The sequence below is a fragment of the Psammomys obesus genome, unplaced genomic scaffold, assembly GCF_907164565.1.
Source record: "Psammomys obesus unplaced genomic scaffold, mPsaObe1.curated_primary_1811, whole genome shotgun sequence".
In the NCBI taxonomy this organism is placed as follows: domain Eukaryota; kingdom Metazoa; phylum Chordata; class Mammalia; order Rodentia; family Muridae; genus Psammomys; species Psammomys obesus.
In genome coordinates this window covers 37,893,493-37,909,092 of record NW_026585644.1, presented here as the reverse complement: position 1 = coordinate 37,909,092, position 15,600 = coordinate 37,893,493, and the positions used below count along the sequence as shown (strand labels likewise).

At 34.4% G+C, this 15,600-nt stretch overlaps 1 protein-coding gene across 1 annotated transcript in view; it reads left to right on the top strand.

Annotated features, from left to right (window-relative positions):
• The window catches only part of Memo1 (mediator of cell motility 1), a gene marked incomplete in the record, with an annotated part of 91,636 nt that extends 79,316 nt beyond the window's left edge, over positions 1–12,320 (top strand). Inside the window, 2 exon segments of the mRNA XM_055618079.1 lie at positions 9,585–9,689; positions 11,699–12,320. Of these exon segments, the coding sequence (XP_055474054.1) occupies positions 9,585–9,689; positions 11,699–11,830 (237 nt within the window).
• Between the last annotated feature and the right edge of the window lie 3,280 nt (positions 12,321–15,600).

Below are 15,600 nucleotides of genomic sequence, written 5' to 3'. Positions count from 1 at the left end.
CTATCTATCTATCTATCTATCTATCTATCTATCTATCTATCTATCTAACTATCGCTATTGGGCTTTTTACTGTTTAATTTTACTTTGTTTTTCTAAATGTAAAATTTAAAAATGCAATTGTATTCTTATTTCTTCTTAAAGTATTGGTAGTTGTACTTTAAATTTTAAAAGTCACATAAGTAATTTTGGTGTATATTTATAAGAAATATTTAGCATAACAGGACTGTCATTCATTTACTCTGTGACCTTTAAGGTCATGCAGGACCATCACTCATTTGCTCTGTGACCTCTAAGGTCATTTCCGTTCTCTAGTCTTCATTTGTCTTGATGAAAACTAAGTTACCATTAGATTTTACCCATTTACAAGCCTGTGATTTGTTCATATCAACTTTATACATCTTAGTAGTAGAAGATCATTTGGTCAAAAGTAACTAATACATTTAAGTAAAGAATTGTGTTTGAATGTACTATATATGAATTCAATTTTAGATATGGCACAGGGTTTCACCTTTCCAACCTGTATCCATTAGGAACATGTATTTATTGAACAATGAAGTATGGGTAATGTGACTTGCTATGTTGTCAGTATAAAATATGCATTGATTTCACTTAGAATGAAACAAGACAGGATTTCTCTGTATAGACTTGGCTGTCCTGGTCTCATCTTGTAGACCAGGCTGTCCTCGAACTCACAGAGATCCACCTGCCTCTCCCTCCCAGAGTGCTGGGTTTAAAGCCATGTATCATCATGCCCAGCAGCCACTAATTTTTTAGAATTACATATATGGCTTACATTATATTTTAATTGTGCATTGTTGGTTTAGAACACAAAGATATGTGTGATAGTGATAAGCATTAATATATTTTCTTTAAAGATTTTTTTTTTAAAGGTAGGTCTGACTTTGTAACTCTGTCTGTCTGGCAACTTATATAACCCAGATTGGCTTCAAACCCAAGAGAATTCCTTTTGCTGAGATTCTAGGCATGAGTTACTTATGCTTGCCTGCATATGAACATTTTAAAATCATTGCTGTATGGAAGGCAGGTGAAAAGAAAGATGGCCAGTGCCATTGTCTATAGAGAATGGAAAGGATGAAAAGAATAATTAGGTCAGAGGAACATACTGTCATAAGTGGTGAGGAAATAAAATAAATTAAAAACGAGTTCTGCTTAAGGGAAACTAAGAATGAGTGATAATGCAGATGAGAAAGCTTTTAACTAGCAAGGAGCAAGATTATCAAGTCAAGAACTTTGTAAAAGTAGTTTCCGAAGAATTACTTTATTTAAGGTTAGAAGCTAAATTGGAACAAAGAGGTATCAATTTGGCAAGAATGTTCTCTGTCAGTTTGACTGTGACAGGAAGGAGCAATGTTTGAATGTTGCCTGCCCTGCTGGATGAGCTCATCCACCAAGCATAGCTAGAGAAAGACTTTTTCTTTTCCCTTTCTTCTGTTCCGCATACTGTCCTTGGACAGTAGCATTAATACCCTGTCTATCTACCTAGGTAGTGATGTAAAACTACTCCCACTCATAGCTAGCTGTGTGTTCTTAATCAGGATGGATGTTGCTATCATTTCAAAATCCCTAGTAGCGTTAATCACTTTTAATGTGATTTTAAAATTTGATTTTTCAGAGAGTTTTGACACTCAAAATATTATTACTCATGTGGTTCCCAGTTCACCTGTTTTACTTCTTTATTTCTTTTATTTGTTTAGGGATGAATATCTAGGATTTGGTGCTTGGTAGCTCAGTAGTAGAGCAACATGCTTAGCATGCACAGGCCCTAGTATGTTTCCTTGCCCCACAAGTATCTATAAGGAGGAATGGCTGTGTATGTGAAATAGGAACTCTTTTTTAGTGGTATGCAGGTGAGGATTTCTTTTTCATTAAAATTGTGTTCCCTTGCTTAACTTCATAGAAAGTAATTTTATAGGCCAGGCTGACCTGAGACTTGCAATCCTCCTGGCTTTAGGCTGGTTGGATTATAGATATGTGCCAGAGCACCCTGCTTCAGCATCAAGCTCTTAAGGTACTTGACTACCAAAGAATTTTCAAAGCAAGCAGCATGGGCGTGCATGTGTGTAACAAATTTGTATTTAATTTTATGTGGTTGTGATTTGTATTTAATTTTACAAAACTGTTTTTTACACCCAAACCAGTAAATATATCTTGATCCAGAACTATTCCTTTAGACTCTAATTTACCAGGTACTAGCTTAATACTTTCACTGGAACATCTTATAAACAGTTTCCAAACTCAACATGGCAACAATGAAAATGCCTGATTTTCTCTGGACAAATGTCTGTTTTTACAGGCTTTTCTAAGTCTTTGATGGTGGATTGCACTTTCTAAGCTGCTATTGTCCTTTTCAATCTCAAATAACTGAAAATAAAGTCCAAACAGATTATTATTATTATTATTTTTTAATTTATTCACTTTATATTCCGATTGAGCGTAGCCCTCTCCTCCTGGTCTCACCCTCCCTCTTTCCCCCATTCCCCTTCTCTAGTGCTCAGAAAGGGGGAGCCCTCCTCCCATACCAACTGTCCACAGAATATCAAGTGTTTTCAGGACTGCCTGCATCCTCTTCCTCTGTGGGCCAGAAAAGCCTCCCCACCAGGGGAAAGTGATCAGGGAGCATGCACCAGAGTCTGTGTTAGCAACAGCCTCTGCTCCCGTTACTAGGAAACCCACAGGGAGACTGAGCTGCCTATTGGCCACATCTGAGCAGGGCGTCTAGGTCCTCTGCATGCATGGTTCTTGGTTGGTGCATCAGTCTCTGCAGGCTCCCCTGGGTCCAGATTTGTTGGCTCAGTTGGTCTTCTTGTGGAGCTCCTGTTCCCTCTGGGTCCTTCTATCCCCCAACTCTTCCATAAGACTCTTTGTGCTCTGCTGTGAGTCTCAGCACCTGCTTTGATTCTTTACTGGGTGGAGCCTTTCAGAGAACAACTATGGTAGGCTCCAGACTGTATTTTAGTCCAAAGATTGTGTCTTCTGGCCCAAGTCTACAATATTGTCCTATTTTGGTAAAAGCTGGGTGTTTACATCAAATGACCTATGGACCTATGATTGGCAACCCTTCTTCTTCTTTTCCTTTCCCTTCACTCATTCTGCTGTGGACAGACTGTTAGTGAGTACTGCCATGCATGTGTCCAGATTATGCCTTTCCATCTTTTTGTATTTAACTATTTCACTTACATACCTCAAGTCTTTGTTTAGATTTTTTTTTTTTTTAAATAGGGTTCAGCTATGTATTTCTGACTGGCCTTGAACTAACAAAGATCCTCCTGCTTCAGCTTCTTCTTCCTGAGTGCTGGAATTAAAGGCCTGTGCCATCGTGCCTGGCTCCTTACCCAGCTCTTAATCCTCTCAGTGGCATCTGCTGGCCACCTTGTTTAGTTTTACATTCTGCACTTTACCCTTCTAGCCTTTGTTCCCTACCTTACTTGCCTTAGTCTGCTTCACTGTTCACTTTAAGAACCACATTTTCTGTCAGTCAAGCACTTACATTTTTTTTTTCTCTGATGTGTCCAAAGGGCCTGCAATAGTGATTACAGCATAAAACTCAAATATTTTTCAAGTGAATGAATGAAATAATCTTCATTTATATACAGTTTAGTAGATGAACATGCTTACCTGAAAGTGAAAGAAAAGGAAAGTAATTTATAATGATGTCTTAAATGTCAGTGTTCAGATATAGCTGTGTTAGAAGGCACAATGAAGCACTTAGATCCTTGTGTATAGTGCCAGTACAACAGCAATAAATACATTTTTTTCGTGGCTGTTGCCTTTGCTACTCAGATTACTATGTGGCATTGCTGGCTGACTTGTTTCTCCCCCAAAACGTGAATAATTCTTAGCAAATAAATAAAACTTTTAAAAACTACTATAGTATTCCCTCACTTAAATGGTGATTCCACCCCTGGAAAATTCATTCTTTATTAAAACCTGGAGAACTTATTTTCTGTTGTTATACCTAGTAGAATGGTACTGGTAGTTAGGAGTTCTTCCTAAGCTGCATGTCCAAAGTCTTATGGGTGGAGAATAGTTATTTGTGTATAGAATTTTCCTATATCAACATCCTTAGATCTTACCAAACCTCAAAATACCTTGGTGTTTGGGAAAACTAAAAATATGTGTGTCCTATTTTCTTACAGTCTTGATGTGAACAGCTTGCCCAGTTTTATTTTTATTTTCAGTACGTATTGCTGTGTGACTTACCATTTCTTTGTTTTGTTTGGTGTAATTCACAGTAAAATTTCATGTGAAGTACAGAGTGTACTAATGCAATTTTCGTGGTTTTGACGATCACTCTGTTGGTTGTACAGCAAGCAGATTCTGCAAGAACAGATATCACAAACAACATGTGTTTTGGAGTGTTTTAGGGAAAAGATAACTTAGAGATTGTGGCAGTAGAGTTGGAAAGAAATGGATCAAATTAAGATACTTTTGTAAGCCAGAGGTAAAAGACCTTTGCTAACTGGTTGTCTTTACTGGCTTGCAGCCCAGAGAGATGTAAGTTTGGGAAGTCTTGATGCCTGTGTTAGTAATAGTTAAACAGCCCTGTTAAACTTTGAAGTCACCTAGGGAACTCCGAATGGAGCCGACCATACCTGCCCACTCTGTGGTGTTAGTCTCAGTATCTTTCTAACTCTGAGGTGAGTTTGTATTAACCTCCCTTGATCTGTTGACTAGAAGATGGGCAGACTTCTTGGAACAATTTCTGTTTAGCTTAGAAAGGAAAGTTTTGTTAAAGAGTCAGCAGTGTATAGTAGAACCAGTAAGCCCAGGCTGACTTCTGAGTTTGCCCCAAATTTCCATAGATGTCAGATTACCAAAACATTACTTGAAACTTTTATTTAAAAAGTTTGGGATAGAACTCCAAAGCAAATGTAGACTATGTGTTGTTGGTTAGTGTGCCTGAATTTAATATTTGAAGTAACATTTGACTTCAACTTGATTTTTGTTGTCCACTTACTTCAAAGTCTGTTCATGTGTAGAATTTAAAAAATGTTCTTAAATGTGTCTTGTCTTTATTAGCACATGTTAATTTTATTTATAAGCTACTTCTTAGAATTAGTGTATGAAAACAAATAATGGTTAGCTCTAAATAAACTTAAGAGGTTTTTTAAGTGTATAAAAATGTTAGCAATTCTGAATATAATAAAAGTTGAGTATCCATGATCTGAAAATCTTAACTCTGAAATGCCCCCCCCCCAAACTTTTTTGATGTCTGACATGACATCACAAGTGAAAATTGAACACCTGCACTTTTGTGACAAGTCACAGTTAAAGTGGAAGCACACTAAAAATATTATATCAAGTTATCTGAGGCAGGGAGATGTATAAAGCATATATGAAGTATTAATGAATTTTGTGTTTAGAACTTTCCCATCTCTAGAATATATTATTTACACACGAATATTCAAAAATCTACTAAAAAAATCTGAAACACTTTTGCAGTCAAGTATTTTAAATAAAGAATGTTCAACCTGTAAGAACTATTTATTTTCAAAGTCCAGTAGGCTAATAAAACTTTTTAATTATCAGAGTTTATATAGTATCTGTTCAGAATTATTGAGTTAATCAAGTTTGAGTTTTTGTTTTTAATTGAAAAAATCTTTATTGCTGTTTAAATGTTAAAAAGTAGGTTGTTTTTAAGTTGCAAAAGAACCTTTGAATGTCTTGGGAACTAAACATAAATATAAATATAAAAAATAATAGAAAGATAAGTGTTCATAGTGAAATAAAGTATGTATTATAACTAGTATAGTTGGGAAAATATAGTGTAGAAGATTACAATTTGAAAGCCTTAAGATTTTATTGGTAAATAGTTTTTTATTGGTAGCATTTTATTGATAATAGTTTTTATTGGTAAATAGTTTTTTAAACTATTTTTTAGTAAATAGTATTTTGTAACTTCAGTGTTTATACCAACAGGCAGAATGTATTTTAAGACACCAATCTTAAAAACTTTTGATTGTTTAAAGTTGAAGCATAATTACTTGTATTTTGAATATATAGTGTGTGATATCATTTTTGCTATGGTAATTTTGGGTATACCTTTTTACTATATGAACTTTGGGGAGTTTTATTACTAATGTTGTAAATTATTTGTCAGGGAGAATCTGAAAATGCCATTGCAGCCATTCAGTTTATTAACTTATTAATCACTATTTAATTTGAATATCAGCTGCTTCCCTTTTTTTCCTACTATCTTGAAAGAAATTGTTATATTTACTAAGTCATGCTTCTTTTCTTGACTTTATGACATATCTTCTTTATAGGCTGACAGCATTCTCTGCAAGGGAGCCACTTATTAATACGTTGATTCCTAACACTGATGCCTTAGGATAGGGTTTGATCTGTTCTTGGCATAGGATTATTTGTACTGTTAAAAGTCTTGATTCCTCTTCAGGGAACTAGGACATTTTTTTTTCCCTGATGAGTATCTATCTTCAAATGAATGGGCTTTCAGTTCTGATACTTGATAATTAAGTGGTCATTATTAAAAAGGCATCTTTTTTTTTTCTTACTTATACATGCCTGTGTGTGTGTGTGTGTGTGTGTGTGTGTATACACACACACTTATATAACTTTTGTTTTTGTTACTTTATAAGATTTGCTTCTGTGTTAATAACAGTAGTTATTTTTTAAGTATAGGTAGGTATTGGTTTTGTTTTAAAAATGGGAGGATAATTATCAGAATTCTGAATTTGCAGCTTTTCAGTATTGCCTGTTCAGTTTCAGATTGACCCTTGGAAATTGATACCACAGTTTTTTAGTCATTGTTTGGAGAGTCAGCATGTGTTCTGCAGATTTCTAGCTAAAGTTGCTAAATTATAAAATATTTTGTACTCTTGATGGGCAGATAGGTTTTGGTGTTTATATCTCCTAACTTGAAGCTGAAATAAGTGATGACACATTCCATTGCATATTGGGTTTATGCAGATAATCAAGTTTCTAGTATATGAGGCCCCACTAATCATAACTCCCATGGTTGTTAGGAATATATAATTAGGAATACATAATACATACATGATTAGCTAAATATATTTGGGAAGCATTTTTCATCATCTTGCAATTCTGGTAATAGCATTATTCTAGCACTTTTCTTCTTAGAATTTTGATATTAGTAATTTTACACTGAACATCAAGTATATGTGATTTGTCAGTGTTATTTACTGGTCAGTGGATGTCCCATTCATAATTTTAACCTCATGCTTTTATTTATGTATTTTGTAAGTTTTCTGGGTTGGAGAGGTTCACTCATGAGAAAAGCCCCATTTCAACTATCTTCTCTTTATAAAGACATGCATTAAATCATCATGTTTGTCATAGAATTGAATGGAATGAAATTAATTCTTATCTAGTAGGCACTTAATACATTTGAAATAATTAAAAATTTAACATCTCTTGGTTTCCATTTTTCATTTTGTATTTTCCATTTTATCTTTATAGTTTAACCAGTTTAATCTTTATTTTGAGTTCTTTAGTAGTGTCTTCTCTACATTCATAATATTTAACTCTTCATTAAGGCATTCTTGGCCAGTTACTTAAAATTCATTGCTTTAAATGTAATTCATTTTCTTCTCTTTGAATTCATATCAGTATATAAGTAGGATGCTTGTTCCAAATGTGCTTGGAGATTGTATTACTAAGATGTATGTTGGAACTTTTCATCCTAGAGCTAACCAGTAAGTAGATTCAATTTATGGCTAACTGTCCTAGTCTTCATTCAGGAGCATTTTAATCTCTTATTGTGTTGCAGCTACATTGATGTGTGAAGAATCATTAGTGTGGTTCTTGTTATACTGTGATAAAGCCAATGGTTATTGATAGAGAACATAGGAGTAGGAACTTTATGTGCCCATTTCATGCATATAAAGTTATATCTTGACTACCCATATTTCTGGACGAGAGTTAAAAATCCATTTTAGGATTACTACTTATTGGTTTAATTTTAAACTCTTTCTTTGTATCATATTCTGTATTTTATGTTTAACTGTTAATATTTCTTTAAGCTTGTGCCAAATGTTATTAACCCAAAAAGGGTCCCTGGGTGTCAGGAGAAAGACAGTATAGCATTAAGAACTAGTTACAGATTGACTAATTAATGTATAAGCAAAGTAATTCTACACTTGTATTCTTATGTCTCTGGTATATTTTCTAAAATAGATAGTGTTTATGAAAGATGTGAAAAAAAGTTTTTTGTACAGTTAAGCTTTTGAAGCTTCCACTGTAAAACTTATTAGTAGCTGTCATTTTCCAGATGGCTCTTTTTAGAGCAATTCATCTGGTTACTCTGTGTTGTTAGATTTTTAAGACATGAATAGACTTTAACAATCACATTGAATTTGCCAGTTAAGTCCACTGAAATGACCATTTACATTTCTCCCAGAAGTCATCAATCTAGTGTATTGAACACAAATATAAAAAGGGCTTGATCTAGATAAAATCATATATGGTGTGGTGAACAAAATAGATTTACTTGCTTACTTCAGTGAACAGAGGTGCTTTGTTCTAATGGGTTAAAACATGTGTTATGTGGGCTGTAAAATGGCTCAGTGGGTAAAGATGCTTACAGCCAAGCCTGTACGCCTAAGTTCAGTCCCTGGAGCCCACGTGGTGGAGTGAGAGAATTGATTCCCCTCATCTCTAACTCATGCCATGGCAAGTGAATGGCTACAGTCTCTTGTTGTGTGCATGTGTGCAGACAAAGAAATAATATCAAACAACTGAAAGTATGCGAATGCTCTGGAGAGATGGCTCAGCGGTTAAGAGCACTGGCAGCTCTTTGAGAAGACCCAGTGCCCTCATGGCAGCCCATAATGGTCTGTTAACTCCAGTTCTAGGGAATTTGACACCGTTTTCAGACATACATGCAGGAAAAACACCAATGCACATAAAAATAAATAAATCATTTAAAAATGTGAATGCTTTTGGAGATTGTAAAATTTAGTATAAAGAAGTGTTCCGTTCATGGGTTTTTTTTTTTTTTTTTTTTTTAGTACCCTAAAGTTTTTTAATTAAAATCTTCAAAAACACTGGTTTGAAAAAGGTTAAAAAGCTGTCTTTCTTAGAACTGGTTCTTATGAGATCTGTTACTGAACTCATCATCTGCCTAGGAGTTTTGAAACAAACTGTTATTTTCTTAGTTTGTTGTATTTTTTTTTTTATTAGATACCTGGATAACCATTGACCATTTAAACTCCTACACAGCTATAATTCAGACTTACAGCTTTAAATAGTTATAAATCAAATTTAGTTTCAGATTTTTTGTGAAAGCTTTTAATAGAGTCATTTTTGTAATTGTCCTTTATGTAGGAAAACATTGAAATATGTTGTGAGGTCAGTGTCAACTGGTAAAGATGATATATAAGCATCCAAACTTAGAAAATAACCTGGATTTTTCTATCAGTGATTAACTATTATGAGATTACATTTCATGAATAATTTTGGTATTTTCTAAAGGATTGGTTACTGTTTACTGTTTATTTTTAATTGAGAAATTTATAAGTAAATTTAAAATATAATTTAATAAGTTTTGTCTTCTTTTCTTTGTTTTGTTTTCTTTCTTTTAGGGTATGAGTATTATAGAACAATTAGATCCTGTATCTTTTAGCAATTATTTGAAGAAATATCATAATACTATATGTGGAAGACATCCCATCGGGGTGTTATTAAATGTGAGTATTCTTAGGAACCCTGACTTTTAACATCTAATGCTGTCCTATTTCAAAATATCTAAACTGTTATTATTGTGGTACACTGATAACATCATTGGCTTTGTGTCCATAGCATCACTTTCTTCCTGGTACCTTTTTTTGGGGAAGGGGGTGTAAAGATCTCTCTCTCTAATCTTGAATGTTCTGTGTGCATGTACTTCTGCACGCCAGAAGAGGGCAGTAGAGGCTATAGATGGTTATGAGACACCATGTGGTTGCTGGGAATTCAACTCAGGACCCCTGGAAGAGCAGACAGAGCTCTTAACCACTGAGCCATCTCTTCAGCCCTCCTGGTACCTTTTAACCTAATTAATGATTTCTATTATTTTTTATTTGAATAAATGTATTACTGGAATACAGATGAATAATTTCTGTCAACACAGTTATTTAGAAGAGAGTCATATCTTCTTTTGACTCAGTCACTTCTGATACTTTTTTTTTTTTTCAGAAGATTGGTTTTTGGGTTTGTGCATATGTGCAGACATGGGTGCATATACACATGAATGGCTTAGTCACTATAAGACATTAAATGGATGCTTTTTTTGTGATTTAATAATGCAAAATAGATTCTTTCTCTCTGTCTCTATCTTTGTGTTTTTCTCTATATTTCTTTTTTTGAGATAGGGTTTCTCTGTGTAGCCCTGGCTGTCTTGGACTCACACTGTAGACCATTCTGGCCTCGAACTCACAGAGAGCTGCCTGCCTCTGCCATTACAGGCAGAGTTTACAGTTCTGGGATTACAGGCGTGTGCCACTGCACCCAGCTATTTTTTTCTTTTGTCTGTCTGTCTGTCTGTCTGTCTGTCTGTCTGTCTGTCTGTCTATCTATCTATCTATCTATCTATCTATCTATCTATCTATCTATATCTCCTTTCTTTCTTGGTGTTTTGAGATAGGGTTTTGCTTTGTAGCCTTGGCTGTTCTGGATTTGCTTTTTCCAGGCTGGTTTTGAAGAGCAATTCATGTGCCTGTGCCTCCTGAGTGCTGGGATTAAAGGTGTGTGCCACCATGCCCTGCTAGCTTTTTTTATTATAAACAATAATAAAATGTAAAACTTTGTGGAATATCAGATGCTAGGCATTGTGGCTCATATGCCTTTAATCCCAGTACTTGGGAGGCAGAAGCAGGCGGATCTCTGTGATTTGAGGCCAGCCTGGTCTACTGAGTGAGTTCCAGGACAGCCAGAGCTACATAGAGAAACCTTGTCTGAAACAAACAGAGAAACAAACAAAACAAAAAAAGTATGTCAAGATTTTAGAAAGCTAAAATTTACCTCCTAACAAACATGAATTTTCTTAAAATACCAGACTCTTTATAATGAGAAAATGTATCAACGGGCTCATTTAATTTACTTGGAAAGGTATAGAAAAGAAGCAGCCAATAGTCAAAAAGGAGCTGGAAGGTCATTGTTTTTTCAACATGATTTGGCAGTCATATATTATAGATTTTTAGGAAGCCTTTTTATCCTGTTAAAATAGTTCAGATTGATTGAAAGAAAAGTCTGTTAGGGAGCTAAATTAATTTCTGGAACTTAGAGTAAGCTGCACAAATTTTCCAAAATCTGAATTGAATCAGATAGTTTTTTGTTTAATGAAAGAAATTATAAAACAGTACACAGTAAAAGTACAAACCGTAGCATACTTTTTATACCTGTGAGTTAAATATACATTTCAGATTCACTCTGAGTTGGACAAAAACAAACAAAACAAAAAAAACTTCAGGATATTAACATAGAAGTGGCCAAGATCTAGAGAATAGAGAAAACCATATACTAATTATTAAGAAGTTAGGTTAGAGCGTACTTCTTACAAGAATGAGATAATGAGATTTTTCTCTATTTAGTATGAGGCAGCAGATATTTAAGAAAAGGTAACACAAGTTGATTGTCCAATATGCAAAGTCAAGCTGCCAAAATTTCCAGTGTTCAGTTTTTTATATGATGTCTGTCATAATCTACTTTCTCTTTTTAGGCTATCACAGAGCTCCAGAAGAATGGGATGAACATGAGCTTTTCCTTTCTGAATTATGCCCAGTCAAGCCAGTGTAGAAGCTGGCAAGACAGTTCAGTGAGTTATGCAGCTGGAGCACTCACAGTCCACTGAAGCTCCGACCCTCAGGGACACCACCTGCACAGACTCTACTCTGTCCAGGGTCCAGCCTAGCCTTTACCACGATGGTGGTTTTGGTGTGGGGGGACTCTGAAACCTCAGACTAATAGAACTCTCTTCTTCTTTTCTAGTAGGTGTAGTCCTCCTTAATTTCAACTCATTTAAAAAATGCTTTATAGTTTGGGGCAGTGGAAGGAAGGCTGGAATCAAAATATTTGCCCAATTGGCACACAGTGACTTATAAAGCATTTAGCATAACTGAAATTTGCACTCTTTGCAGACTCATGCACATATATTCCGCTTTCAGAATAGTTTTGCAAATTGTACACAGACGAAGGGTGGAACCATTTTAATAAAAGAAACTGCATTTATAAATGATCTGTATTAGAATATAAGAAGTCTCCAGTTATAGATGATTACTACCCATGTTGTACAACAGATACCTTCTATTTTAGTTGCTAATAAAGGGCTACACAACTCAAAAGAGTCTGATTTAAACTTATTGCTTTGTGGTATAAATGGAAATTGGTTTTTTTTTTTTATTAATTCCATTCAGAATTTTTGTTAAAATGGCAAGCCTCAGCTCCTATGTAAGAATGTTAGAATGTATCTTATTTTTACATTTATGTGATTTTTTTTAAATCACAGAAATTATAGTCATATAATTTTAAAGTTAACTTTCAAAATTATAGTCATTGCCTTTTTATGTGTGACATAGCCTCATGTCATTATTATATTGTAGTAGAATATAAACTCAAGGATGCTTTAAAAACAGATTTAGTCCTTTACTTCAATTACTTTGTTTGATAGTCTGCAAATGAAGAAACATTGAAGTGTGTCATTAGTGTGTTTCAAGTCATTGCAGACCATATAGCACTGTTTTGTTTTGTTTTTACTGCTTTAAGCAACTTCTCTACTTGAATTTTTAGCAAGAAATCATTAATAATAATAGTAATAAGGCCTACTGGCCTTCATATAGTCCTGCAAAAAATTGTTTTTTGCTGGGGGGGGACCATGATTTTTGGTGCGGCTCTTCCAACTAAAATAATGGTATGGTGTTGTATTTCTTTGTCATAGATTTATTCTAGTCATTTTAGCAAGAAAAAGTGTAACCATTACGTCATTGTGTGTGTTCATTACACCTGTTTTAACATAGCCCTGGGTGTCTGTATCACACTGCAGTGTGTTTGTGTCTTCAGGGTTATGCCCAAATAGCACACGTTTTAGATGCCTTGCACCAGTTTTCTTTGGAGACTTGCATTTCTTATTTATTAAATATCAATTTTCTATACTCAAGAATGAGAGAAAACAGTACCTTTTAGATTCAAATTCCCTACTTATACATGTAGGGATTATACTCTTATACGTCAATAATTTATTTTCCATTATTTGGATATACTTTTGAGTACTATAATATTTATTCCTTGTTTAATACAGATTATAAAAATTTCTGAATTGATAATAGTGAATTTTTAAAATAATGTTTTCTGAGAATAAAATTTGAAAATACTGAAAAGACAGAAGAAAAAAAAAACAATTATCTACAATCTCACTACCCAGAGATAACACTGTTAAATGTTTTTCTGTATTTACTTTTAGTCCTTGTGCTTTTTATGAGTATGTATGTGTTTGTGTGTACAATAACAGAATTGAGATTATAGTGCTCATACAGTTGCGTTATGCCCTCCTAGGTCCCTACTACCTATGTCTCCTCAAGCACGATTTTAAAACAGCTGCCGATATGTTAACTGTATGGAAATAGTCAGTTCTTTCTTTGGAGTTAGGCTGTTTCTAATCTTCCACATTTTTATAATGGGATGGACATTCTATGTAAAATTTTAACTCTGAATTAGACCCAGTCTCTAGCATATAATCGTGAAAATGAAATGAATGGTTTACATGGTTAGAATTTCATAGGCCCTTTAAAATATGCCAAATTACATTTTCAGTAGATTATACCAGAGTAGCAGCACCCCCTCACCAGCATCATGCCATCTAATTTTTGACAAATTGTTAAACAAGTAGTTGGTGGTTTCTTTTAAAAAAAAAAAAAATTGTTTTCTAATTAATCATTGTCTTTCTACAAATTTAGAATTTTTTTTAAACAACATAAGAGATGTCTAGTACTTGGAGTGTTTTATACTGCACATTTTTGTTTATTTGCATTGAGATATGGTTTGTCTGTGTATACCATACTGACCCGAAAATTTGTGTCGCCCAGGATGGACTCAAACTCATGAATGATCCTCCTGTCACAGCCTCCCAAGTGCTGGGATTGCAGTCGTGCGTACTGTGCCTAGCTTGTACTGCTCTTTTAAAACTAGAATATTCCAACATCAGTGTGTTTTTTCTTAGAATTTGAACAATCATTTTTTAAAAACTTACCTGTTTCTGGAGTAGAAACAGTTCTAAACTGATAGCGGTATTTTCGTTTTGTCCCAGCCACTAACTAATTCTCTAAACTGGTGTTTTTATGTTGTTTTGACGCTTCCTCATCTGTAGAGTGTGCAGATGACCTCTTAAACCCTTTTTAGTTTCAGACTGCTGACTTTGCCACTTTAGTTTTTAATAGATTTTGGCATCACATGTTAAGTTGGTATGTGATTGATTTAGATATTTTTATTTCAGCTCTACATATGAAAATGAAAGTGAAAACCTTGTCATTTCTGAGAAAGCGGAAATTAGTTCACTTTATTAAATGAAGGTAACATCTAAATTATTGGACTTAGCCTTCCTATTTTAAGTGCCTTTAAAAGTTTTGTATTTCAAATATAAAATGTGAAAAAAATTATCATGTAGTTCTATGTTACAGTTCCTTTGTTGAAAACTTTTTGAATTATTTTCAGCAACCTTTTATTTACCTTAGATTGCACAAAAAACACAAACAAAAACAAAAAACAAAATGTATTCATGGAGTCCCCTACTTTTGCACTGGTCAGTCCTTAAATGTTACTCTAGAGATAAGTGAACAGGTAAGTGAGCACTCTGTCCTGGAAACAATAAGCCCTGGTAACAGTAAAGAACCAGTGAGACAGTCCAGTGCCTGTGTGTGTACATTACAGTAAGGATGTTATTTCCTGAGCTCTAGTTAATGATTATGATTATAGTTATCATAGTTTGCTTTGGAAGCATGTAGTTCATTCCCCTAGATTAGGGGTTGGCTGATGTTTTCTGTGAGGGAGCAGGTAATTATTTTGGACTTTATATGCCACAATGGTCTTTTATCCGAACTCTCCTTCTTTGCCATTGTAATATAAAATCAGCCATAGACAACATGTAACCAGGCAAATGCGTATATGTTTAATAAAAATTTAATTTATATTAAGATGGGATGTTGAAATTGGCCTACAGACCATAATTTAACATTTCTTACTCTAGATGGCATAATTCATTTTAGTTCAGAGTTGGCTATAATTTAGCAATAGTTTGCAACATGTGGCTTTATGTTTCTGCCATGTATGCCTTCTTTTAATGCAGTGTCATACTGAATGTTCAGAAAGGTAAGTGGGAAGTAGGGAAAAATTAGGAACTCTTGGAGATTAATGTCAAAGCACCTTGAAGACCTTTTATATACTGAGTGAATCTCATTGAGTTTACTTTGCTGCTGTCAACTAGTCAGGAGTGAAAGTAATGAGTTGTTTGCCTTGCTGTGTTGCCAAGGCTGTCCCCAGCTTCCCCATGTTGGGATTCCAAGTGTGTATCACCAGGCCTCTCAAGGATACGTTAAAAACGATTGTTGACTTTTGACTTTTGCCATATAAAGA